Genomic DNA, 26,364 nt, shown 5'->3' with positions numbered 1-26,364 from the left:
GTAGAAAAACTCATGAGTTATCATCCATAAAGCATGATGACTTGAATTTGATGTTAGCTTCAACTAGGCTTAGGATTTTTTAACTTTAACTCGTAGGTCTGTTACCTTGCCATTTTTTACAATGCTTAGTCTTGAAAACATTTTGTTATTGAAAATTTGATTTGCTTGTTTTAGAGTAATAAGCAGTTTATATACATTTTTATTCAAATTGATGGGCTATTCAGCAGAAGTTTCTAGATATAACAAGAAAAGAGATTTTAATGCCAAATATTTTATTCAGGTGGCAGTTTGTGCTGTAGCCTGTATTAATGATCACCATTGTTTAAATATATTGATTAATCTATTATATAGTCAGTTAGATAGGACTAGCGAGACTACTGATTATTTACTTGATTCATATCTCTCCTCTTATTATTGATTTCTCTATTAAATTTCCTGACCCTGTATATTCAGTAGATTCATCAAACTTTTTTCAAATGAATATCACGACCGCTGATTCAGTATGCATTCAACCTTTTTATTATTCAATTTCGTCTCTTTGTTCAGGCTTATATTCTTTAAGCCTTTCTAAGCTAATCAACAATAATGTTTACGGAATTATACGATTTTCATACATTTCTGGTACCGGTACCGTACTTTTGAAGACTATTTAGTTAAGACCAATATCATCCCTGAAAATGCCCTTTAGTAGAGTCTCAATCAACTTTGTTTGTGACTAAAATAGTCTGAGAGCATCTAGATTTTCACAACTGTTGGCAACTGACAACATCTAAAAGCATCTGAACCTTATCTTGCAAACTTGGGGTTTATGAAACAGATGCAAAATTTCAAAATTATGCCATGTTATGTTTTCGATTTCAGAACTTAAGCCTATATAATTATTTTGAATTTATATAAAAATCTGTATAAATATGGTTAAATTGATAATAATCTTGTGTATAAATCATTAAATAGTTCTGTTACATTATTGAACTGAACCTATAATTCTATACAGATCATTATATACAATCTGTTACCATAATGGTTCACTTGATTAAGTTAATTACAAATTATATATTGATTGATTCATTACACATGTTTACTTTGTAAGATACAGCAAATCTAGTTATTAAACAAAGAGAGAAGAAATAACTCTATTTTACAAGGATAACAACTTAGGTTAACTGTTAAGGATCTTTTCTACCGGCTGGTCCTTGACCAAACCTCTTGGCATTGATGTTTCCCGGATTATCCTTACATATTTACAGCTGGGTTGACTGGAATTATGAGTGAAGATGACTTATTCAAGGTCATCAGACTTTCACACGCCGATCAAGATTGGAACCCACAGCCTCCATTTGCTTGACGTAATCAACTGCGCTATAGAACCTTGAATTGAGTCAAAATTATGATAAAAGAATGGATTAGATTGTATGCTTATAAATGCTTATTATATTCTTTTTTCATAAAAACTTGATTTTGTCTGAGCTTTTTTGTAAGATAACTGATCAACCCAGCTTTTTAAGTGCAGGAAAAAAGATTGACATTGAAATGAGTGCAATAACCATACTAGTTATTAAGTAATTAGTAATAAAGCTTTGTGGAAGAGACCAACAAGAAAAGTCACATTTTATTCAGCAAGCTCTTATATACCTATCGACCATCCTCTCTGCATATCCTGAAAAGGCCAGAGAAAAAAATCCCATATTTCTGTTTGTAATGCCATTTAAACAAAATCTTAAAAGATGTTTTTAAGTGGAACTGATTTTATCAACTATATATTGATAATACAGGAAAATAGGAAAAAGAATTCCAAGAAATCAATGAGGATATTTCCTACTTTCTCTCAGATTAAAGTGGCTTGTTACAGTCTCAAATTACCTCCAGGCTTATTTAATCCTTCAAATATTGACAAGTAGCACAATATTGCTACCTTGTATCAGGTCTTCAGTACAAATAGAAATTCTATATATTGATCATGTATATAACTAGATTTTGTAAGGTTATATTATTTTCTTGTGGACAATCAAGATTAGTCTTAAAGGGACAGATGCACATTCTTTTTGACCAATCATACTTAAGTCTCAGAAACGGGGTTTTTTTTTATCTAAGTCAATCAGTAATAGTGTTCACGGCTCACCATAGAAATTTGAGACTTCAAATTCAGGTGTGTCCAGAATTATCTGCCTTTGAATGTTAAATGATGATTTGTCATTTTAAGATATTCTGTGATATATAGAAATAATAAGCAAAATTCCTAGTTTGAGTTTATATATTTGAAGAAATTTTGTAATTTTTGTACAATGTCTAGTACTTCTGAAGACTATTTGCATATTTTTAATTCTCATCTACATCCCAAAATGCTGCATTTATCCCTTTAACATTGTCTTTTCAAGATCTTATCTTTAGATCCATCAACACACAGGTCTACCTTTATGTCTCATCCAAAGTTGTACACGACTGGAAATTACAGTACATTTGTACAAACACTCAAAAATATGACTTTGCTGCACCCAATTCACTGCGCTGATTTTTCCTTGAATATAAGACTAACAAATTGTAAATACATTCTATGAATTTATTTAACATCAAATTGAGTAAGATTATAAACATTAAATGATGTTTTATACATGTTATTAATGTTTATTATTTCTCAGTAAATTGAAATGTAATAAAAGATGTATTAAATGTTGACTGTAAGCCAGACAGAACTGGAATATTCCATTTCCTGAGCATGAATGTACAAAATGATGATGTTGAAATATTCCACTTCTTGAAAATGGAATTAGGATGGTAGTATGAATTTACTACATATTTCAATTTGAATGGAAGAGTGCTAATTGATCAGTGAGGCTGTCAGGCTACTGAGACTAAGGGCACAACTGGGGTGCAGAAAAGAAATGTGTGGAAAATCACATAATACTTTCGAATTTACCTCAAACTAGATATTTCACTTTCTTCTTCGTCATTTAAACTTTCAAACATGGATTTGTCTGAACAAACATGGATTTAAATTCACAAATTTCGGCAGTGAGCTGTGAACACTGATGTGATAGCTCAAAATTTCTCATTTCTGAGACTATGGTACGAGTGGTAAAAAAATTGGCAAACATTGGCAATATGATCATATTGTATCTTTGACAGGTATCTTATCTTCATCTTCATAGTCTAAAAACTCTGAAGTTTGGCCTCTAATACTTATTTTAAATGTCAATGGTTATTTAATTTGAAGTCAAGGTTTTATTAATTAATAGTTATTGACTCCACGCTATCAATATAGATCAAATATATAGATAGCCTAGTCTCAATAGACATCTGAGAATGCAGGGCTTGTACAGTATAAATTGCTATCTAAATGGATATTAAATGTCTAGTATATTGACAGCTCAACTTGCATAATTTATTGATTCATATGACTTTTGGTTCCCATCCATTTTATGTGTTCAATGAAAGTTGCAGAATATCTGTAGCCTGCATAGATACATATAGTTAATTGGTATGGATTTTCATAGCTTTTGGATTGTATACTTAATAAATATAATGCAAGAAGGGCATTTAAGTGACTTAGCTAAATATGACTTTAGTGTTGGCAAATTTTCTGTGAAAATGACTGTGACATTGCCTTTTTTTTAAGAAGCACCCTTGACTAAAAGGTGTAACATATATTGGAACTGTGCCTATTATCAAGAGCACCCTAGACTGAAAGATGTTTCATATCTTAGAACTGTGCCTATTTTTAAAAAAATACCCTAAACTGTATTAGGTGTTTCATATATTGGAACTTAGAAGTGTGCTGTTTTTCAAAAAGAGTTTGTGGTAAACTTTTTTGTGTACATATAATTTCTATTTTGTTTATTATAATTTATATTTCAGGTCAACAAAATACCCGAGTTATCAGTTCAGAATGCCCATCCAAAAAATAGTGAAATCTTTTCCATCAACTACCTCCAAAGACCAAGTTCCAAAATTATTCCATGAACCACATGTAGAGACTGGATTTCGACACCTTCATCAACCATGGAGTTATTATTTCTTCAGTGTATTTCAGGTTCATAATGAATGTATGAACACGTGGACCCACCTAATAGCATTATGGTTAATTCTATACCGAACTTACCGCCTGGCACTAGAATTTGATTTTATCAATGACCCTTATATGTGGCCTTTATTAGCTAGCTTATTAACTATGATTATATTATATATTTGTAGTAGTTGTGCTCATTGTTTCTCTAACAAATCAGAATCAATTCACTATACATGCTTTATGATAGATTATGCTGGCATAGGTTTATATGGTATGGGTAGCACCATGCTACATTATGCTTACTGTCTTCATACTGATATGGTTGATACATGGGCCCATCACTGGGATGTAGAGTTAGGAGTTTGTTTAGGTGTTTTAGTAACTGTTTGCTGTTCTATATCTAAAACACGTTATTCTAGACCCTACCCATTTGTGAGAAGAATTTGGCAGTTATCGTCTACATTAGCAGTATATGTGTGGTTGATATATCCAATAGCCTATCGAGTTGCACTATATTTATTTCATCATCAGTGGGATTCCGGATTGAGTCATCATATTCAACAAATGATTTGGTTTTTCGCTGGTGGATTCTTCTTCGGATCTGACGTACCTCAAAGATTTTGTCCAGGGAAATTCGATTTCATTGGACACAGTCACCAGATCTTCCATATCTGTATTTTAATGACATCATACAAACAATTAGATGCTGTTTATGAAGATATCAAAAATAACTGGGCTGAAATACACAGATTACCAGAGCCTACCTTAATAAATTCATTCGGAGCAGTATTATTAACTATTGTATTAAATATGATAGCTGTGATGTACTTTAGATCTGTTGCTTGTCGGAAAATACATGACAATAATCAACAAAATAATAATATTAATCACAATAAGACTGATTAGGGCAGTTCAAGGGTTATTAGTGTTGTATTCAGATAACAAGATATTTAAGATTTATTCAGATAACAAGATATTTAAGATTTATTCAGATAACAAGATATTTAAGATTTATTCAGATAATCTGTTTAAGATTTATTCAGATAACAAACTATTTAAGATTTATTCAGATAAACTGTTTAAGATTTATTCAGATAAACTGTTTAAGATTTATTCAGATAACAAACTGTTAGATTAATTTGAGCAACAAACTGTTTAAGATTTATTCAGGTAACAAACTGTTTAAGATTAATTCAGATAAACTGTTTAAGATTTATTCAGGTAACAAACTGTTTAAGATTTCTTCAGATTATAAGGTGTTTCGAGATTAATTCAGATAAGAAAGTATTAAATATTCAGAATTATGTTGAAATAAACAGTATGCTTAAAAAGGTTTCAGATAATAAGTTGCTAAAACTACATTCAGATAAAAAGGTTTAAAAATTCTAAATGTTATCAAGGATTATTTTAACCTTAGAAAGTGTCTAAACTTTTATTTGAATTAACTTTAATACATATTTACTATTTTAAACTTATACATTTTAGAAATTTCTAATGGTGTACATTTAAAATTTCAAGAGTACTTAAACCTTATGAATATGTCAACACATCATATGTACATGTAAACCTTGTGTTATCCTTTATAAATTAATGTACAATGTACAAAAATAATAACCTTAAAAAAGTAAACTTTATATACATTTATAGTGTAAAATGGTATTAGAAGTATGTAAATTGTGAAAATCTATTGTATTTCAAGTATTTGATATTGATAAGTGTTCTTAGATTATATTGTATATTTTTCAGGACAATGTACAATATAAAGGTTAGTGAAAATTGTATAAAAATATACAAAATTGTATAAATATTTGTATGAAAATAGATAATGATCTCGTAATATATAATCAAACAATGTTTTCTAACAGCATAATATTGTTAATGGAAATGTCAAGTCTAATTCTATGTCTAATTTACTTACATATACCTGTATTAAAGGGATTGTAAAGAGGTTTTTTTAATATTTATGTGTATAGTAACACTGATAGCATCAATTTGCACCATTCAAAATTTCAATCTGAGGTCTGTGGTTCCTGCGATTCCACCATTCTTGAAGGCCCTTATGTGACAAAGCATATCTTGCGAAGTTTTGTTCTATGATAAAATACAAGATTTAAGTAGTAGATAGAATTAAGCTTGTCATTTCCATCAGATTTTATATCTGTGTTTGCTATAGAGTTGTGATAGTGTCTTTGCATCATAATAAAATATTCTCAAATACACATGTATGTATATAGGCTAAACTAGTGGTTGTAGTCAAATTGCAGAATTTCCAGGATATACTTTAAGCTTCCACTACAGAAGTAATAGAGTTAGAAAAGAAAACATCAAATGATGGAATTTAACATAATAACGCTTTTACAATAACAGAATATTTTCAATTTTAAAATAGTGCTCAATACATCAAAAGATATAAATAAATTATTACAGAATCTGAAACATATAACTCAAAGTTTCATGCTGACTGAAATAGATCAGTTGTTTGAAGATTGCATTAATTGAAACAACATGTTTCAGGTTCTGTTTTAATATTTCTAATACAGCTTTTGTGATTTTTATAAATAATTGAGGTATATTTTGAAATACATGCTTAATAATAATAAGTAATGCTTTAGAAATTGATTATTAATGAATATTATAGTGGGGATCAATATTTGAAATGACAAAAATGTAAAATACATGAATGTGAAAAGTTCGTAGTTTATAAGGATAATAAAATGATATTTAAATGTATAAGTCAGGTTGTTTCAACATAAATAATTGTACATGTATTAAATGTATTAAAGAGCTTGGTTTCAAATACATGTAACTGTATCACTTTTTAAAATGAATTCAGATTATGAAGTGTTTAAAGATAAGAAAGTCATTAAATGTATTTAGAGTAATCTTTGTAAGACATATAGAAGCAGGAAGGTAAATATTAAGAACACAAGTTATATGTATGTGTTTCGAAACGTATGTAATAAAACTAGAAGTAGTATATCCATATAACTTGTGATCTTAATGTATTTATAGTGTATGCAGATATGATGTATTATAATAATATGCAAGAAGGAATTTAAGACGTATTTCAAAATATTGAGATAAAAAGTTGACGTTTATCTGCTATTACAGAAAAGCATACCCAAGATAGTGTTAATAATAGCCTTGCTGTTTACTTCCATGTAGATATTAACCATATTGAGATGTCAGCAGTCTGTCTGCATGTGACAATGGTAATAATAACATTGATAATGTCTGTTTTTATGTTTTACTAGATGAAATGATTTCAGGTTTTCGTCTAAAAATGGGATCTGAATGATGTGATATAAGAGTTAGATTATATACTCAATTTTGTTTGAGTTAAATTATATACAAAAGTTTTGCCTTGATTTAAAAAATTTAAACAAAATTTGGCTTGATTTAACAAATTCATAAAAAATTTTGGCCTGATTTAGATGATTTATGTAAATTTTGCCTGATTTTTGCCTGAGTTAAATCATATACAAAATTTTGGCCTGATAATTTATAACATTTGGAAATTATATCCAATATACCAAAATTTTGCATTTTGCTTGAGTTATATTACGTTTTTTGATTTAAAAAAAATTTCCCTGAGTTAATATTACCGGTATGTCACGTACATATTGCCTTAGTTTTTAACATCCAACTTGTTAGTTGAGTTTTATTAAGATTTTTGATGTTTTTTTATAGAGTTTTATTTATATTTAGTACTTCGATTTTGTTTTAAACTTTTATGTGTATTATATTTATTTAAAACGGAGATATCCTCGGGATATCCTCAAAAAGACCAGGAGTAGGAGAAAATGACCAACTGAAGTCCATTCTATAGTCGCTTTCTTGTGACACTGTCATATATAGAAAAGACATCTATAGAAATAGCAAAAGAAGTTGAGAAGGAATTATGCGATTTTCATATATTTCTTGTACCTCCGAAGATTATTTACTTATATTCAAAACTCTAATCAACCTCCCAAAATGGTGCATTTGTCATTCTAAGTCAGAATGTAATTGGTTGATTATATATAAAACTGAATGCATCATTCTAAATGAGTACCACATTCCACCATGAACCAAAATATTGAATCTGTTGAGTATATATGTGAAGTGTATAGTTATGAAGTAAACCTAATACTGAATGTGTCTTTCATATAGATATAAAGATAGAATAAACATATTTTAGAGTTATGTTTTTTTCCCATAGTATTTGAGGGGTAACTTAGCAGTTGAGCCCTGGGGTAACTGACTACTCCACCATCACTTCGTTTACAATGAACATCATGTCAAGAAGGTTTTCATTTCTTGAAGATGGAAATTTGGCTGGATATCAACATCAGTTCTATGTCTAACTAGCTTGAATAGACCGGGTGAGGGGAAATCTGTTATCCCATATCACTATGGTATCAGGCTATGACCAGACAAAATTAAGGTTAGATTATTTTTTGTTGTGGGCTTATGAAAGAAAAGAGTATCATCAGTGGTGAATGCAATTCTACTTTCTTTGCCAAAATGGTGTAAGATTTATTCTCTGTCCTGCAAAATTGGAAAATTCTCAAGGGGCCCCCACCATGACTTCTGCCTTCTAAAATCCAGTGGGGAGTGGAGGTACTCGGATGGCTTCCCAATCAATGAAATCATGGCTACACCACTGTCAGTCAACATTGCCCTTGAAATGACCGAATGTGTCAAAATTTAATTCAAGTGGTCTACTTTATTTCTGATTGCTGCAGTGGATGTGTCTACTTTATTTCTGATTGCTGCAGTGGATGTGTGTTATCTTGTCTGCTGGGTTATCTTTTAATGGACTGATGTTTATTGTATTAGATCTTATCATTGCATGTTGGAATTTAGGCTATTAGTTTTTTAGAGGTCCTCAGTTAATTTAAGATGTGACAGTAATTTAGATTGGTAGCCTACATTCAATTAGAACTCGTATTGGTTGAAAATGTGGTTCATAGATTATCTGGATCAGTTTTAAGCGAGTTTCCCCTGTAAAGACAATACGGCAGAATTTACCTACCTTAGTCCGTTACTTTGTTATAAAGGGAATAAACTGTGCATAGCACCGCCTAATACAAATAGACTATCTCACTAAGTGTAAATGATTGAAAGTTGACCTTGTTCCCTGTTGGCCGCATGATCTATCACATTAAGGAATGTCATTCGTTTTATTTGAAGTAATTGTGCCAGCAGAAAAAGAAGACATACAGAATGTTACTCAGGAAAGACAGGAATCCGGAGGTTCAGACAGTGATATGGACGGGGAGGGAGACACTGAATCTGATGCCAATAATGGTGAAGAGGAAGATGAAATCGGGGAGTGGAATTATTCGGAAGAGAAGTCTAAAATTAATGGAAAGAATGACGGTGAGTGCTCATCTACATACGAGTTCTTGTTTTGTAGCTTGATTTTACAAATGCATTTACTCTACTAAAATAAAAGTACAAAAGTACAAATGAAAAAATATAGTCCGAAAATTTCAGACATAATTGTTTAGTATAAAATTAGATACTTCTATTAGGAAGTACTTCTTAGTTCTTTTATGCTTTGTAATTTTGGAATAGTCCCAATGCAATATAATCCTGTTTCATTAATAGATCTATAAATATTCACAAGTAGGACATGAACTTTTATTATATAGGTCTACTCACTTTATAATCTTGGAGTAATGACAGTCATTATATACGGTACTCCAAGCTTTAATTAAGACCTAAGTGTAGGCTACTTATTTATGAATGACATTGCCCTATTGCCCATGAATGGAAGATCCAATTTATAGTTTCATGCAAGTTTGTTAATCACGTTTATATTCACAAAAAGTTTTTACATGAAAACTTTCAATATTGTTACCTTACTACCGGAACAATTTAAAATTAACATAAGGTAAGATAAACCTACTAATAGCCTATCTATTGATATAAGTAGGTTTTAACCCGAGACCTGATTCGAAACTCAAAATATGAGGGAAAATAATCAGGATAGAAATCATTAACAATTGTCTTTTGTTTTCTTCTGTTCTATGTGTGTTAACTCTAGCCTACACTGTTTGATATCATTTGCTTCACTTGTGTGTAACTAACAGTGTGCCATTGTGAATCAGATTTTTAATACATTTCTAGATACTGATAAAGGATGTAGTGGTACAGAAACAGAAGATTCTAAAAAGAAAGATGGCTCAAGTGAAGAAGTGAATTCAGCTGGTACAAAGTCTAATAGTGTTGGTGTCAAACAGGTCTCTACAGCAGCAGACACAAAGTTTACAGTGAAAAAGGTGGATAAGCATTCCCATGAACCAATTGTTATTACTGGAGATCAACTATCAAAAGAAACAGAACTAAATCTCAATGAAAATAATCCACAAAATGAACCATCTAATGAAAATAAGAATAAAACAGAGCCTGAAAAAAATGGTGCATCTAGAAAAGATGATAGAGACAATCAGAAACAAAATGAAGATCAAGCGAAGCATGTTGAGAAAACTGCACCTGCTAATGGAGAGAAACAGTCACAAAACCAAAAACCAAGCGAAAAAGATGCACAAAACCAACCCCAAAATGACAAGGATAAAACAAATCTCAAGAAAACTGTTTCTGGTGAAATGAAAACACAAGAACAATCAAACCAGAATAAACCAGAAACTGAGAAAACTTCAGATAGACAGAATAATGGAGGTGACAAGGATGAAGATATAAAACAACCTCAAAAGAGAAGCAAACGTAAGAAGAAAAAAGATCAATTTGCAGTACAGAAGGTAAAAGATGACCCAAATTCCACTGAATCAAAGAATCCTGATTTTGAACAAAGCAAGAATGACAAAAAGTCAGAAAAAACCACGAAAACAGATGAATCAAAAGGTAGAAAACTATTATGGATGGATTAGTTTTATTTCAAAAAGGAAATGCTTCATTTTGATTCATATACATTTTTTATGTACAGTTATAAATAATTCTAAACTTTTATTCCATCTGCTTTAATTTGATGAATTACAAAATTGCTTTTCTATGACAAATTCTAACATTTTTTATGTGTATCAGGGACACATATAGCAAAATTTGCACCATTCCAATTTTCAATCAGATGATATCTGTGATTCCTTGAATACCACTAAAACTAAGTGTTTGATGACATCACTAATTGCAAAGGGCCTAATGTGATAAAGCATATGCTGCGATTAATGACTGCATTAAACACTTAGTTTTAGTGGCAAATTGGAATGGTGCAAATTGATGCTATCGGTGTCCCTGATACACATAAAAAATCTAGAAAAACCTCTTTACAATCACTTTGATCTCACTTTATGATTACTAATACCACTTTTTTTCACCAAATAGTTTGGTTTGTGTGTTCATAATTATCTAGGGAAAAGCATAATTGTCCTTTATTTAACATGATATTTTGAAATCATTAAAAAAAAAAGAAGGGCAAAATGAATTCAAAATTATATATAACTGAAGTCAAATATCTGTATATATATATATATAAATGTATTTTTATTTCCAATTTTTAATAGAAAAAAACAAATTTGGTAGAAAAGTACAGTTTGAATCACTAAAACAGAAGTCAGGTAAAAAATCTGACAACATTACAGAAGAAAATTCTGGCTGCAACTCAACTGAAAATTCTGGCTGTGACTCAATTGAAAACTCAACTGAAAATTCTGGCTCCAACTCAATTGAAAACTCGGGTGAAAATTCTGGAAATATATCAGATGACAATTCTGGTTATAGTACCGAAAGGAAATTGTCAACTAGCAGTAGAAATACACCCAAATATGAACACCAATTTAGTATGGTGGAATTTATTCCTGAACAAACTTCAACACTTTTAGAGGTAAGTGTATTATGATATGTTGAAACTTGCTAGTTAGTTCTAAGGCTGTAGCTCGGTTAGTTAAAACATTGAATTTTGCTTGTAAATCACAAAACAACTGAGACTCTATCAATACATTGTGATAGGATATTCCAAGATGAGCATGGTCAGGTATCAATAGTTTACAATCGGTGTATCTGCCTCTGGTAGATATAATGAACAGTTGTATGCTAGTAAAGGCAGGCAGATATTAAAAAGGATAGACACAAATGATCTTATTCGTTCATTTTCTATTTCAGTCAGTAAAAGAAACAATAAGTTATTTAGATATTAAAAATTCTGTTATAATTATGACTGAAGATAAACTTTGTTACAAGGTAAATATTTAATCAATAATTTGGTGGACAAAGTTAAAGGGACAGATGTGCCATTTTGAGGGATTGATTTGAGTCTTGAATATATGTAAATAGACTTCAGAAGTACTAGAAATGTACGAAATTCTCATAATTCCTTCAAAAATATCTCATAATAGGAATTTATTTTCCTATGTCTATAAATGTCTTTTGTATATATAGGGTAGTGTCTCAAATACGGATAATTCTGGACACACACGGATTTGAAGGCTCAAATTTCGACGGTTAGCTGTGAACACTATTACTGAATGGCTTAGCTAAAAAATTCCCTTAAAAGTTACTGAGAATGAGGTATGATTGGTCAAAAGAATGGTGCACACCTTCCTTTAACTGCATTTGCAGCTTAATTTAAACTTTTTTAATACTATCCTTTACATCTTTTGATGAAGGTATGTAAAGATATTTTTATTTAGGTATCATTTGTGGAAGAATCTGGCAGTCGTTGTGAATTGATTTTAAAGTTTTTAAAATCATGTGGAGTAGGTCTTAAAGATAAGTCTTCTATCAGGTTTGTAGTCATGTTTATTTGCTTTCTAAAGATATCCTCACACCATAGTGATCATTGGTTGGATATGATTGCAAATAATGAAAGTTTCAAATGCAACTGTATGCACCTGAGATGTGTTCTCCTCTTTTTGACCTAAATGAAGAGCTTCGGATTCCACATTCAGCTTTGGAGAGTCTATTTTTAAAATGATGAAATGTTTATATTTAATTAATATATATCTGACTATTTCAGTGTAATACCAGTGAGTATTTACTATGATATCGATACAGATACTAAAAATAATGAAGAACTAAAAGAGTAAGTACATCATGTTGATGTAGATACTAATAAATTTTCTGAGAGTAGACAGTATTGGTTTATGAAGGGTTCACATAAATAGTGGCAAAAGCAATATTTTTAGAATTATGTAAGGATAAGACCAAGATGAGACTTTTCATAATTTTCAGTGGTCCTTGGTTGGTAGATGACAAGTTAACATTCGCTTCCAGTGTATACTGATATCACAAACTATTAAGTTGTACTAACTCAGACAAATATTTTCAGTCATTCTAGTGGAGAAGATGTAGTTAAAGATGATGATTTTAAGAAATCAGTGAAATCTAGACTAGTAGTAGATCAGGTTAGCTTCAGCCATCATTCTTCTTTCAAACTTCTTCCTTCTTAAACCCCCAAAAATTGATTAAAAAAAATATAAAAACCTCCAAACTTGAAACATCTCCACCCCATGTCCTCGCACTTTTGTTGGTAGTAATTTTTCAGAATATTATTATGTGAATTGGAACACAAGTTTTGTAAAATTATATTTGGAAAAAGCTAAATATTTTACCTGAAGTTTTAAGCTTGAAGGTAATAAGTTTACTTACCTAGGAGAAAGAATCTATAAGATGTTTTTGTATTTTAGGTTGTACAATCAGTGAAGACTAGTGCAGCATTAACATTTGATTATTTAGTCTTAACATTTCTAGCTAGTTTAATAGCTGCTGTTGGATTGATAGAGAGTAGTTCAGTTGTATTAGTAGCTAGCATGTTGATATCACCTCTTATGGTAGGTATTTCTAAGTTATAATTCACAGATGCGCAAAAATGATTGACAGCTCAATATTGACCAATCATCTGCCATGTTTTACCCACAAGCAACAAAGCTTTTAGAATGAAATTTGATATCTGGTTTGACTGTTATGAAGGAAAAATGTACAGTATAAGTTATGAGAGGCCATTATTAAAGGGATTGTAAAGAGGTTTTCTAAATTTTTTATGTGATAACTTCAATTTGCACCAGTCAAATTTTCATTCCTACGTTTGTGGTTCTTGCAATTGCCCTAAAACTAACACGTTTTATGACGTCACCAGAAGCAAATTGATACTATCAGTGTCCCCAATACACATAAAAAGTTTTGAAAACCTCTTTATAATCCCTTTAATATTCTCATGTGTAGGAATAACAGTCTGATGACAAAGGTTTTGATGTTTCAATTGGAAAGTTAGTATCCATAGCGACCAATTTCCAAATCGGTACACATTTGTAAGCTTTTTTCTAATAATTTCAGGGTCCTATTTTAGCCATTGTGTTTGGGTCTGTTATTAAGAATCCGTCTCTATGGAAACTAGGGTTAAAGAATGAATTGATAGGATTAGCAGTATGTATATCTTGTGGTGAGTGTCATAGAGACCACTTTTTATTCTTAGCTTTTTAGAGGGTTTACACAGCTAATATGTGATGCATGCATTGCTAAAAGAGCAATATGACTATCCTAATGTCTACTACTGTAGTATCATGATGCCATTCCTTGACATTTCTTAGGAGTCACTTGATTAGTGAGTTCTGCACATTTAGGATTTACGGAATCAACTTTCAAAAAAACAAGTTGGAACAAAGTACAGAACGCGTTTCACATGTACCAAACAAATAGTAAGTGCAGACAGAATTAAAAATGGTGTAGAAGGAAATAAATGGACAATTTTGAATGTGATATATTTTGCTTCGGTACCGTTTGATTTAGGGCAGAATTGGAACAGACGGAACTTGTTCAGAACTCTCCAATCGAGCCCCACACTAGATATGTATGTCCTTTGTTTCAAACTTTCTGATGTTAACTCTTATTGAGCAAAATTGATTCAAAACTTAATTGGACTTAAGAAATGGGATGGAAGTTTGATGTAATATTTATTATTTTACAGGTTTTATATTTGGTCTATTACCAGCAGGGTTAACTATGATAGGTACTAGTTGGAGAATCACAGAGGAATTCCCTACTATTGAAATGTCTTCCAGGTTGGTTATATTTTTATTTCTATATTATTATAGTTATAATAGCTCACTCATACTAAATATATATAATTCCCTGTGCTCTGTGTGCATAATTGTAATGATGAAGGTTTGCTGAGAGCACCAAAGACAAAAATATGGCAGTTTCCACCTGGTACCTTTCAGATAATCATTTCCATCTTTCTAGCAAAAAATGGATCTTATCCTCTGGTCAATTTTCTTAGAAATATGGATGAATCCAGTTGATCTGATCCCATCTTCAAGCATGTGTCGAATATTCCTTAGCGTTTTTGGTAAAAGTTATCTTCATAAGGTTTCATTACACTTAGATGTAAGAAATTAACTGGATTAAGGTGTATAAGCAGTGCAGAAGATGTCAATATAAAGTCAATATGAGCATACTATCTGTAATATCATGTTGTTTATATTTGATAGGGGTACACCACGTAGTTTAGGTGTTGGTATATTAATAGCTATACCGTCTGGTGCTGGAGTGGCATTATCTGTATTAGGTGGTAATATGGGATCTCTAGTTGGTGTGGCTATATCTGCTTCCTTACTTCCACCAGCTGTTAATGCTGTAAGTATTGCTGTAATTCATAAATGAATATATTTGAATTGTAGCAAGTGACTTAACAAGTGAGGCACAACTATTGCAATGCCTGTCATGCAATGCCAGTCATGCAATAGTAAAAAATGTTTCATGCTATGGATAGGATAATAAATCAAGTCCCTGTATACATTGAAAATCCCTGGTGTCCTCATTGTACACTGCATAGTATTATAGAACCTAACAGGAAATTATGTCCATTTCCAATGGATAAGGGGAGATTTCTAATTTGCTCACATAACCTGGAATATTATGATGTTGTAGAGTATATTATTATAGGGAATGCTGTGGGCATATAGTATAATGACAGCTATTAGTCCACCTAGTACTGTTCCAACTGATTCAGTAAGTTTTATTTTTATTATCAAAAGTTGCTGATGTATTTAGGTGACAGGTATACACTTAAAACTCTTATTTCCACTGTTCCCATTTTTACGGTCGGAAGAATATTTCTCATGTTAATCCAGAAAAACTGCCAATTTACGACATCACTCAAATTCTATTAGTTGTTTATTGAAATGTCATTTTCAATTTTCCAGACCTTCATTTGAACGACATTCTGCAGATTATGAATGCCTTTTGGTACCTTTTTTTCCTGAATTGTAAACAAACCAGTTGCAGATTTTTATTGTAAAGAGTACTATGTATGGCTAAAATTGTACTTTTGATATATTTTTTGTAGTTAGGTAATCTAACGGATGATTTATGTGATCATTTTGAGTTCATAGACAATACCTATCAACCAAATTTTTTCTGTGATATGTGGAAAGAGGCAGCTATGTTGGGATTTATTAGTTTGATTTTAACTATGTTAAATATAGTAGCTATACTACTCATGGGCTTTTTAGTATTAAAGGTAAGTTAATACTTTTTAACTAGAGGTCAATATTTTAGAGTTTAGCAAATTACCAATCTAATTCAAAAAGAATTACAATTTCGTTTCATTATTTTTTTTGTCGGTCTCTATTGTAATCTAAAAAGATTTATACCCAAGACACATACTGTTGATTTTCATTTCAACCAATCACAACGTCTCATACATCAGTGTCTAAATATTGACTATGAATTGTTGGATACCAATACCCAAAGTAGAACAATAGGACCAATGTGATTATGAGACTGCCCATAATCATTTGTAATAGTGGTTCTGATTGGTAGCAGAGTGGCACGTGATTGTCTGCTATAAATAGCTGGAAACATCGCCAGTACGTCGGGGTATAATTAGCTTTAGATTAAAATGGAGACCGACATAACGAAACAAAATTATAATAATATGGAATGTTAGAGACTAGATGAAGTCAGCAAAAGTTGCCAAAAGGGCATTTGTGAGTTTGATCTTACAAAATATTTTGATAACAGAATATCTATTGGAATGGAATATACTGAAAGTGTTTATTGTTAGGTGAAAGAAGTGGTACCTTTAAAGGAAAAAGATACTTTTACTGAGTTCTTCCATAATGATATCAAAGTAAGTACAAAGATTGGGATTCTTAAATACATTCTTTTTTAAGGGGCCTTTGTCCGTTTCCCTCCTTCTTACTCTCCGAAAGGGCTGACTAGCTGACAGGCCCTGGTGCAAAGTGACATCATGTGTATAAAAAAGTGAGCTTTTCTTTCATGGTCAGAGATATCTGTCAAAGTACTAACTGGAAGCTAGGAAGTGGAAGAAAGTTTTTGAACATGGACTAACATAAAGTGTGTTTTTGACATTTCTTTTATTGCCTAGATTGCAAGAAAGTCTTACCAAACACATAAGAATTACGAATCGAGGGCTCTGTTCCATAGAATCTTGGCAAACAGACAGAATCAGCAAACAGTTACCAAAGATGCAGACAACAATGATAAAATCCAACTGTTCCCTAACAATGTTCAAATGATAAATAGAAAGAAATTAGAGGTATATTTTATCTTTTTTTACAAACTTTAGAATAATTTTTGATGTTATTTATTGTTGATTAAGTTATTATGTTATTTAGTGTTGGGATGATGCTTACTTATGTACCAGTTGTGTATGGTTGCGACTAATGAAAGTGGTTCTGAGGAAGTTCTGAACGCAACTCACAACTCAGTTGCATGAGACTTGCTATTCTTCTTCGTAACCATACTAAACTGGTGATCGCTATGGTGTGAGGGCCTATTTTATTAGTTTCATGGATCTATTGTTTTCAACACCCCTTCTCTCTATCCGTCTGCTGATCAGAAAGTCATCATGTCTGCCATTTTGAATAAAATACTGAGTGCTCTAAATGATTTTTTCTTGAGAATTATACATATATCTAAAATATATATGGACAAATAGAGGTTTTGAACGACATATATGTTATATATTGACAAATATATGGACAACTTCATGCCTTCCTTATGCAGCATTCAGAAACCCAAACTAAACAGAAAGGTTTAAAACTCCAATATGTACCATGTGTTTTCTTTTGTTTGTAGATTATTGCAGCTCAAAAGGATGTACAAGATATAACTCGCCGTCTAAATACAGTTAGTTTAATCTCTATTATTATTAATAATTAGGTCAATTAGCGCTATGGGTAAATGTTTTTTGTTTGTTTGATCAATGACAATGTACATCATACTTCTTTTTGTATTGAAAAAAATGAGAGTTAAACCTACTCAAGGTAAGAAAAATTCTGATACCTGTGCCAGTGCTTCCGAAAGATTTGTCCCAATGTTGGTTTTCACCCCCTAACACCCCATTTTTTTTTGTATCCTTTATTTCAGTCAGTTAACTGCAATTATGATCTTTCTGGGCAGAGTTTGGAATCTTTAGTACCAGAGCAAACTAAAGAGGAAACATTGACTACATCTAGATCCAATCGTAATTTTGAGGTAGTCACCTATCCAGATGATATCAGTAAAGACAAAGTCAAAGAGAATCAACCACCAAAAGCAGATGACGATGATCCGTCCATTCAAAAGGAATTGAAAGAATTGGATCGGATTTTAAAGAAACCATCTTCAATAGATCTAGAAGAAATTCAAATGCAGGTATTGAACAAAGATCAATCAGCTGAAAGAGATGAGAATATTGAAGTAGAGGAGCAATTACAGTTAAAATTAGCTGATTTGTTTGAAAATCCTGAAGACACATCCTCCCAGAATCCTCCCACATTGAAGAACAGTAACGATACTGGTGATACCAATAAGTCAGATAGTGATAATAATTTCATTAGTCAAGAAGCTACATGTGATACAGATTCAGAAGGTGAAGCGTCTCAACCATTATTAAATCTTAAAGTATAGGGAGTATAACTTTCTTATACTAGTCACAAAGGGGTAGCTCGATGCGTGAGGTCTGGACGGTCTGGATTGATGGAATCAACTGGACGTTCCATAAAACAAGTTGGAACGTGTGCCGAAACAATAATAGGTGTAGATAGAATTCAAAATGTCGGAGATGGGAAAATTTTGAAAGTGACATATTCTGCTTCCATTCCCTTCGATTGAGAGCAGAATTGGAACTTGTTCAGAACTCTCCAATCGAGCGCTGCCAAAAACAAAGAGAATCATTACAAAATAAAGATATAGATGATTATGTTTACATGGCAACAGCTACGCTACTACTACAAGTGCCATCAGCTTTCTCTCTCAGTTAGCTTCTCCCATTCCGCTTTCGCTTACTCTTGCTCATTACAACAAATTATTTATTTTAGATATTTTACAGAATTTGATTTTCCTGCTGTTATTTTCAGATATTCACTGTAAAAAAGGTAAAAATCTTCCTAGTGTGCTAACCTAGACCATAGATAACAGAATTTTTTACCTTCACATTTGTCAGAGTAAAAATCTAATTTTATGGTATAGTATACTACTCCTGTGTTTCATCTGAAAATGTAGATTGTTGAAACGTAGGAGTAGTATACCATTCATTGGTGTTTCTTTATTTAATAAAATGTCAATAACATTTAATATCTATGGTGTAGATTTTGTTTTATTATTTGGGAGAATGACAATTATGACCATACAAATGTATATAATATAAGGAATTCTAAAGAGGTTTTCTAAAATTGTTCATGTTTATCAGGGACCCATATAGCATCAATTTTCACTATTCCCATTTCAATCAGCTGTCTGGGTTCTAGCAATTCCAATAAAACTAAGTGTTTGATCACGTCTCTAATCACAAAATATGCTTGTATCACACAAGGCCTTCACAATTAGTGATATCATCAAGCACTTAGTTTTTGTTGAATTGCAAGAACCAAAGACATCTGATTGAAAATTGAAATGGTGCAAATTGATGCTGTCAGTGACCCAATTCACATAAATAATTTAGAAAACCTCTTTACAATCCCTTTAAAGTGATTATAAATAGATTATTATTATAAGGGTTTCTGTATTCATGATTGTCATTTTCTGTCAACTTTTTAGATTATTTCTGATGTACAATATTTTTCATTTTACCTTTTCAAATCAAACTATGGAATATGTTATTCAACGATAAAGGAATTTTGCAAAATGATTTGTACTACATATATATTATAAACCTCAAAAACATTTTATCTTCATATTTTTGTAATATATTATGATACATATTTTGAAATGGTTCGTTATATTAGTACCACATAAGCCTTATTTGTCTCAGGAATTTGTCATCATTTTAAATCTTACTTGTATCTATCTGGAAGTTTTTACTCTTTAACTAATAATATACAGACTAATTTAGTACTTACTTTAGTAAGTAGAAAATATTAAGTATAAGTTATTCACCATTTCCTGAAGTTCCTCTATCTAGGACTAATTGAGTGTTTGAAGTTAATTGATTTTGAGATAGGTACTCAACTTTAATTATCTCAGTTGCAGGACTATTGAGTGTTGGAGTTTAATTGATTTTGAGATCAGAACATGTGTACTTCAGAGTAATTTTGGTGAAAACTGGTTTATATTTTATTAATTCAAGATTAACATGTTTATGTGAGTGAAATGATTAATATTTGTTAAATAACAAACATAACATATATTTGGTAGGGGTTTCATGGAAGATATGAAATTTCAATTCGGAATATATTTCATAGTTAAAAAGTATTTATAGGAGTTACATTTTTCTAGGAATTGTAAGTGTATTTTACTGTCATGGTAACGCAATTTCAGAAAGGAGGGAGCTTTAGAATGACTCAAATTAATCTCTATCTCATGTATAGACTTTTAAGTTATTGGTTTTACAAAATATATCTGTTTTTGACAATGATAATAATTTTTTATTTCATTAGTTTTATAGCTTTAATAATTAATCAGTTTTTTAAGGAGCCTCTCAATTGTTGAGTTCTGTATTCATGGAATCAACCGAACGTTCAATAACAGTTGGAACAGATTTCAAAATGCATTCCATGTGTGTTGAAAAAATAGTAGATACACACAGAATTTAAAATGGCATGGAAGGAAATAAGAACATTTTTAATGAGGTCGAATTGGAATAGATGGAACCTGTTCAGAACTCTCTAATTGAGCGCCACCCTTGTTAAAGGGGAGCAAAAGTATTTTAGCATAATTTGTTCAATTTAACTGTGCTCATGATTTTACTTTACTTAATCCTGATTATATATAATATGACACGCATATTGTGTTTACAACTTCCATCAGTCTATTACACAAGATACTTTTCTTATCTACCTTCAATTTAATAGTATTTTAATGCCCACATGGTTATCTTTTAAAGTAATTGTAAAGAGGTTTTCTAAATTTGTTATTTTTATCAGGGACAAGTGTTTGATGGTGTCACTAATCACAAGAGACTTATGTGATAAAACATATTTTGCGATAAGTGATGTCATATAACACTTATTACTAGTGGAAATGTAGGAACCACAGACATCTGATTGCCAATTTGAAAGGTGCAAATTGATGCTATTAGTGTCCTCCAATACACATGAAAAAATATAGAAAATCTCTTTACAATCCCTTTAAGTTATTTATGAAGACAAATCATGATTTTACTGGACACAGTCCTTTAGTCCTTTATTTATATTTTGCATGATGATCCGAATATATTATATTTTGTTTTAATTGTTATTCGTCCTTGTTAAATGTTTAATATTTAGTTACCTCAATTTAAAGGGAATCAATAATTTTATTTAATGTTGACAATGACAGTATATTCATTACAAATTTAATTTATATTTTGAAAAATTGATACCTCTTTGCCCTGGATTGTTGAATTTTCTGTACATCAATATATTAGGTATATTAAGTTTGTATTATATATTGTATCTATGTGTCCCCATGGGCTGAATATTAGACAGAACCATGTCATTTGGTGTTATGGACCTAATTTTGACCCATGTAAAATAAAAAGTTATTTTACAAAGTTTTAATATACATGTACATAATTTAATTTACAAGCTTCTATATCACTCCACAGTTGAAAATTGGCATTTAAAACTTGAGCCAAGCTTTTTAGATTTTGCTGATATTTTTTCATATAGAGATATTTAGAAGAGCATTAAGAACTATGTACAAAGTTAGAAAGAACTATTTATTTAGTATTTAATATTGAAATTTTCACTGTTCAACAGATTTACCAAATAAAAAATGTTTTTGTTTATTATTTTTTTTTTCTTTAAGGAATGAATAAGTTAATAGCAAACAAAATGTTTTGACAATTTCATTGGTTCAAAAAAAAATTTCTATTTATGCACATTCTTAAAGATTCAAACCAAAGACATAACAGACCACTTTATTTCAAGGGAGTTTAGATGACAATAGCACATTACAGCACTGACCTGTAAAGTTTCATTTTCCATTTATTCTACCTAAAAAATAATGGACTGCTCTTGTTTATGATGGGATATATACCTGGATGTGAACATTATCTGCCAGAGTTTGGGATTTATGTTATCATCACAATTTAGTATAGGTAAAAGGAGTGTGATGAAAATATGTAAAATCAGAGGGTGAGTTGTTGGCTATGGCCTGGTTTTTATATCTGCAAATATGTAAAGAATAGGAAACTGGCTCACACAAAAAGTAAAATTTATGAACAAAATTGATCATAACATTTTTAGTGACACAGGGCTCGGGGATTTCTTAGTTTAAAAGGTTACAAGCATCTATTTTTACATGAAGTTGTTGGAAAATCTGATTCTTAATATAACCTCAAAAAGATTTTTATATAGCACTTTTATATACATTAAACATTTTCATTGACAACAGATAATTAAGGTTTCAGGTGAACTTGATTAAACAATCTATCTTTTATAACTTGTGACATTAAACCATGTATAGCTTCTATTGTAGTTTTACATCTAAAAATAACAGAAAATAAACAATCAGAACAAGGTAGGAGAAATTCCTAGAATAGTTTGTAGAATAATACTGGATACCCACAAGTTTAAACTACTGTACAAATTACTTGCAAATAAAATAAAAATGTATTAACTATTTTTTCAGAAGGTCTAGTTTAAATTAGATTGACTTTGAATAAATACTACCCTAATATTTTGTTAATTTAAAATTGTCTTACCCATCCTTCTTAGCTTTGAGTAATTTATCTTCAGATTTCTTTTCTTGTGAATCAATACCCATAACCATAAAACTACCACGACCTAACTGAGCTTCAGATTGTTCTAATTTATCAGCTAAATCAAAGATCTGATGTGTTGTGTACTCAGCATTCTGAAAAACACAAATAATTTAATGGGCATACTATACATGAATTAAATGCAAGCACAATTTAATTGTTTTATGTAATTGATGACGTCACTAATCGCGAAGGCCCTTATGTGACAAAGCATATTTTGCTAGTAGTAACATCTTCATAATAATGAAATTGCAGCAACCAATCTGAACGTCTGGTTGAAAATTGAAATAGCACAATAATTGCTTTCAGTGTCCCCAATACACATAAAGAGTTTTTGAGTTATACAAGTTTAGAGAAATGTTAGTAATAAGGAAACACTTCATCAAAAAGGGTTTAAAATCATTTCAGGGCAAATTGCAATTTTTACTTACTGTGAGTAAACTTGATGAACTGAGTGTATTGACCCAATATTTATTCCACAAAGATTCCAATAATTTACAATCTAACGCAGACTTAAAATAGGATATATCTAATGAATAATATCTGAAATAGAACAAATAGGATATATCTAATGAATAATATATGAAATAGAACAAATAGGATATATCTAATGAATAATATCTGAAATAGAATATATAGGATTTGAAATAGGATATATCTAATGAATAATATCTGAAATAGAACAAATAGGATTTAAAATAGGATATATCTAATGAATAATATCTGAAATAGAATATATAGGATTTAAAATAGGATATATCTAATGAATAATATCTGAAATAGAACAAATAGGATATATCTAATGAATAATATCTGAAATAGAACAAATAGGATATATCTAATGAATAATATCTGAAATAGAATATATAGGATTTGAAATAGGATATATCTAATGAATAATATCTGAAATAGAACAAATAGGATTTAAAATAGGATATATCTAATGAATAATATCTGAAATAGAATATATAGGATTTAAAATAGGATATATCTAATGAATAATATCTGAAATAGAACAAATAGGATTTAAAATAGGATATATCTAATGAATAATATCTGAAATAGAATAAATAGGATTTAAAATAGGATATATCTAATGAATAATATCTGAAATAGAATATATAGGATTTAAAATAGGATATATCTAATGAATAATATCTGAAATAGAACATATAAAGTAAATGTTTAACATCTAATGAATAATATCTGAAATAGAATATATAGGATTTAAAATAGGATATATCTAATGAATAATATCTGAAATAGAACAAATAGGATTTAAAATAGGATATATCTAATGAATAATATCTGAAATAGAATATATAGGATTTAAAAATAGGATATATCTAATAAATAATATCTGAAATAGAACAAATAGGATTTAAAATAGGATATATCTAATGAATAATATCTGAAATAGAATATATAGGATTTGAAATAGGATATATCTAATGAATAATATCTGAAATAGAACAAATAGGATTTAAAAATAGGATATATCTAATGAATAATATCCGAAATAGAACATATAAAGTAAATGTTAAAATAGAATATATCTAACAAATAATATCTGATAACTAGAAATTCCATATAAGTATGCTGACTACAATAAACTTGACTTACTGTTTACAGTGGACACCAAAATCTTCTATTTTATTGAGAGGAATGGATTGATATTCAGATGGACCTTCATCTGGTGGTTTATAACCCTGAAATTTATCTACATATATTAGACACAATAATAATGTCAATAGAATAATTAAATAAAATATTTTCACCGTTAAAATAGTGCTCAATACATCAATTATAGAGTAATAAAGAATTTCATTCACTTTTTATTGAAAAGAAATGTATTGAAATAATACCTTAGGATAAGTTCGAAAAGCTCCAATATTAACTTTACCAGCTGATATAGTTCTTACTGGGTCAATCTGAAAAGAAATAAAATATGGTTAGTATAAATTGACGAATTTCCAGACAACAATCAATGCTTATTTGTCTTTTGATTGGCAAAGCAATCCTCTTAATATCCCAATTTATAAACCTTTCAAGCTCTTGTTACTACTCACCACAATAGCCACAAATGGTTCTTGAAATTGTTGATTTAACATCTGTGTATTGACATCTATACCAGACAGCCAGCAACCATAACCAGGATGACTGTGATACCATCCTATAGCATTCTCTAACCTTCCTACCTATACATATTCATAAATAATGATTAAGTTCTATCTTCTCCCAGCTGGACTATTTCATTATATTTGGTATTGTTAGCACACAAGGTAAGTTCAGTTGCTTACTTAACACCATAACATATTCTTGGGTATAAATGCCGAATTTTTGACATATAAGTCCATATAGGGCATACATATTGACAATCTGTAATCTCTAATTTCTTCCTGTTGAACCTTGAATGGTGATATATAAGCTTACAATATTAATTACCTGTTTTGCAGCATCAGTGTAAGCTGCCATATATTCATAAGCCTGAGCTTGGGCATTGACTCTTGTTTCTGTACCTTCAACTGGCAGAGCTACACCATCCATAACTATCATAGTATTACCATCTACTTTACCTAATAACAATCCCATAACTTCTAAATTTCCACCAGACCTAGCATGCATTACCATCTTTAATAACGCTAAGGCAGATATCTTAATATGTTTAAAGTGATGGTTGCTGAAATGGACAAAAAGTTGTTTAAATCAATTATGGCACAATACTTTAGTTGATTTGAATTAAGCTTAATCATGGCAAACGTGTCTACATAACAAAAAAATTGACATACTACTACTACTACCAGTATTTTGTACTATTTGTACTTATTCTCACTTGAATCTAGATTAATTACATATATTGAGACTTTAAATTGAGCTCAGCTCAAAGAATATCATGCACATTGAAATAAGCTTGGTTCAACTGTCAAAATTAAACAACAGTCAAAGAAAACTGTAGTGTAAAGGTTCTTGTTTAAATATAGCCTCATTCTTCTTTAAATACGACAAAGTGACATACTCTTTCTCCCACGGCTTAGCTGTAAGGATGTCCTGATGTTGTTTACGATCATATCGATAGATATCATCGATAGAATTAACTGTTTCGATGTTATTTGCAAGTTCCCACGATTTCTGGGCATTATGTGAATCCATTTTGACAACCCGGAAGTATATCTGATGGTAAACAAAGGTCTCGCAGAAAAATATTTCACTCTGAAGAATAAATATAATTATC

General features: G+C 30.5%; 3 protein-coding genes across 3 annotated transcripts; 2 read left to right on the top strand and 1 right to left on the bottom strand.

Moving 5' to 3' along the window:
* Positions 1 to 3,883: 3,883 nt before the first annotated feature.
* LOTGIDRAFT_137083 (hypothetical protein) lies at positions 3,884 to 4,909 on the top strand (the record flags this gene model as incomplete). The annotated part of the gene is made up of 1 exon (XM_009047457.1): positions 3,884 to 4,909. One exon carries the CDS (start codon positions 3,884 to 3,886, stop codon positions 4,907 to 4,909), a length of 1,026 nt encoding a protein of 341 aa, XP_009045705.1.
* A 4,247-nt stretch (positions 4,910 to 9,156) lies between these two features.
* Positions 9,157 to 18,859, top strand: LOTGIDRAFT_171267 (hypothetical protein; the record flags this gene model as incomplete). The annotated part of the gene is made up of 17 exons (XM_009047456.1): positions 9,157 to 9,367; positions 10,121 to 10,855; positions 11,512 to 11,831; positions 12,110 to 12,187; positions 12,637 to 12,731; positions 12,963 to 13,028; positions 13,275 to 13,350; positions 13,633 to 13,776; positions 14,279 to 14,384; positions 14,910 to 15,003; positions 15,433 to 15,577; positions 15,887 to 15,952; positions 16,290 to 16,463; positions 17,010 to 17,075; positions 17,334 to 17,504; positions 18,047 to 18,097; positions 18,338 to 18,859. 17 exons carry the CDS (start codon positions 9,157 to 9,159, stop codon positions 18,857 to 18,859), a joined length of 3,120 nt encoding a protein of 1,039 aa, XP_009045704.1.
* Positions 18,860 to 22,704: 3,845 nt separating this feature from the next.
* On the bottom strand, positions 22,705 to 26,298 carry LOTGIDRAFT_224262 (hypothetical protein). Its single transcript, XM_009047455.1, has 8 exons — positions 26,149 to 26,298; positions 25,578 to 25,812; positions 25,202 to 25,330; positions 24,998 to 25,063; positions 24,756 to 24,841; positions 23,564 to 23,675; positions 23,076 to 23,227; positions 22,705 to 22,857 (listed from the first exon to the last, which is right to left on the bottom strand). The coding sequence occupies exons 1-8, from the start codon at positions 26,280 to 26,282 to the stop codon at positions 22,770 to 22,772; spliced, it is 1,002 nt and encodes a 333-aa protein (XP_009045703.1). The 5' UTR covers positions 26,283 to 26,298; the 3' UTR covers positions 22,705 to 22,769.
* Between the last annotated feature and the right edge of the window lie 66 nt (positions 26,299 to 26,364).

The sequence above is a fragment of the Lottia gigantea genome (genome assembly GCF_000327385.1).
Source record: "Lottia gigantea unplaced genomic scaffold LOTGIsca_112, whole genome shotgun sequence".
Taxonomy (NCBI): domain Eukaryota; kingdom Metazoa; phylum Mollusca; class Gastropoda; family Lottiidae; genus Lottia; species Lottia gigantea.
Note: the sequence above shows the minus strand (reverse complement) of the source record. Positions and strands in the feature narration are given on the sequence as shown.

Excerpts from the sequence above, each read along its gene's own strand:
- LOTGIDRAFT_224262 (XM_009047455.1), bottom strand. The coding sequence starts at position 26,282 with ATGGATTCACATAATGCCCAGAAATCGTGGGAACTTGCAAATAACATC. Across the intron at positions 23,676-24,755 it reads TTTGGTGTCCACTGTAAACA|ATATTATTCATTAGATATAT; the intron begins GTAAGTCAAGTT and ends GTTCTATTTCAG. Across the intron at positions 23,228-23,563 it reads GTTCATCAAGTTTACTCACA|AATGCTGAGTACACAACACA; the intron begins GTAAGTAAAAAT and ends TGTGTTTTTCAG.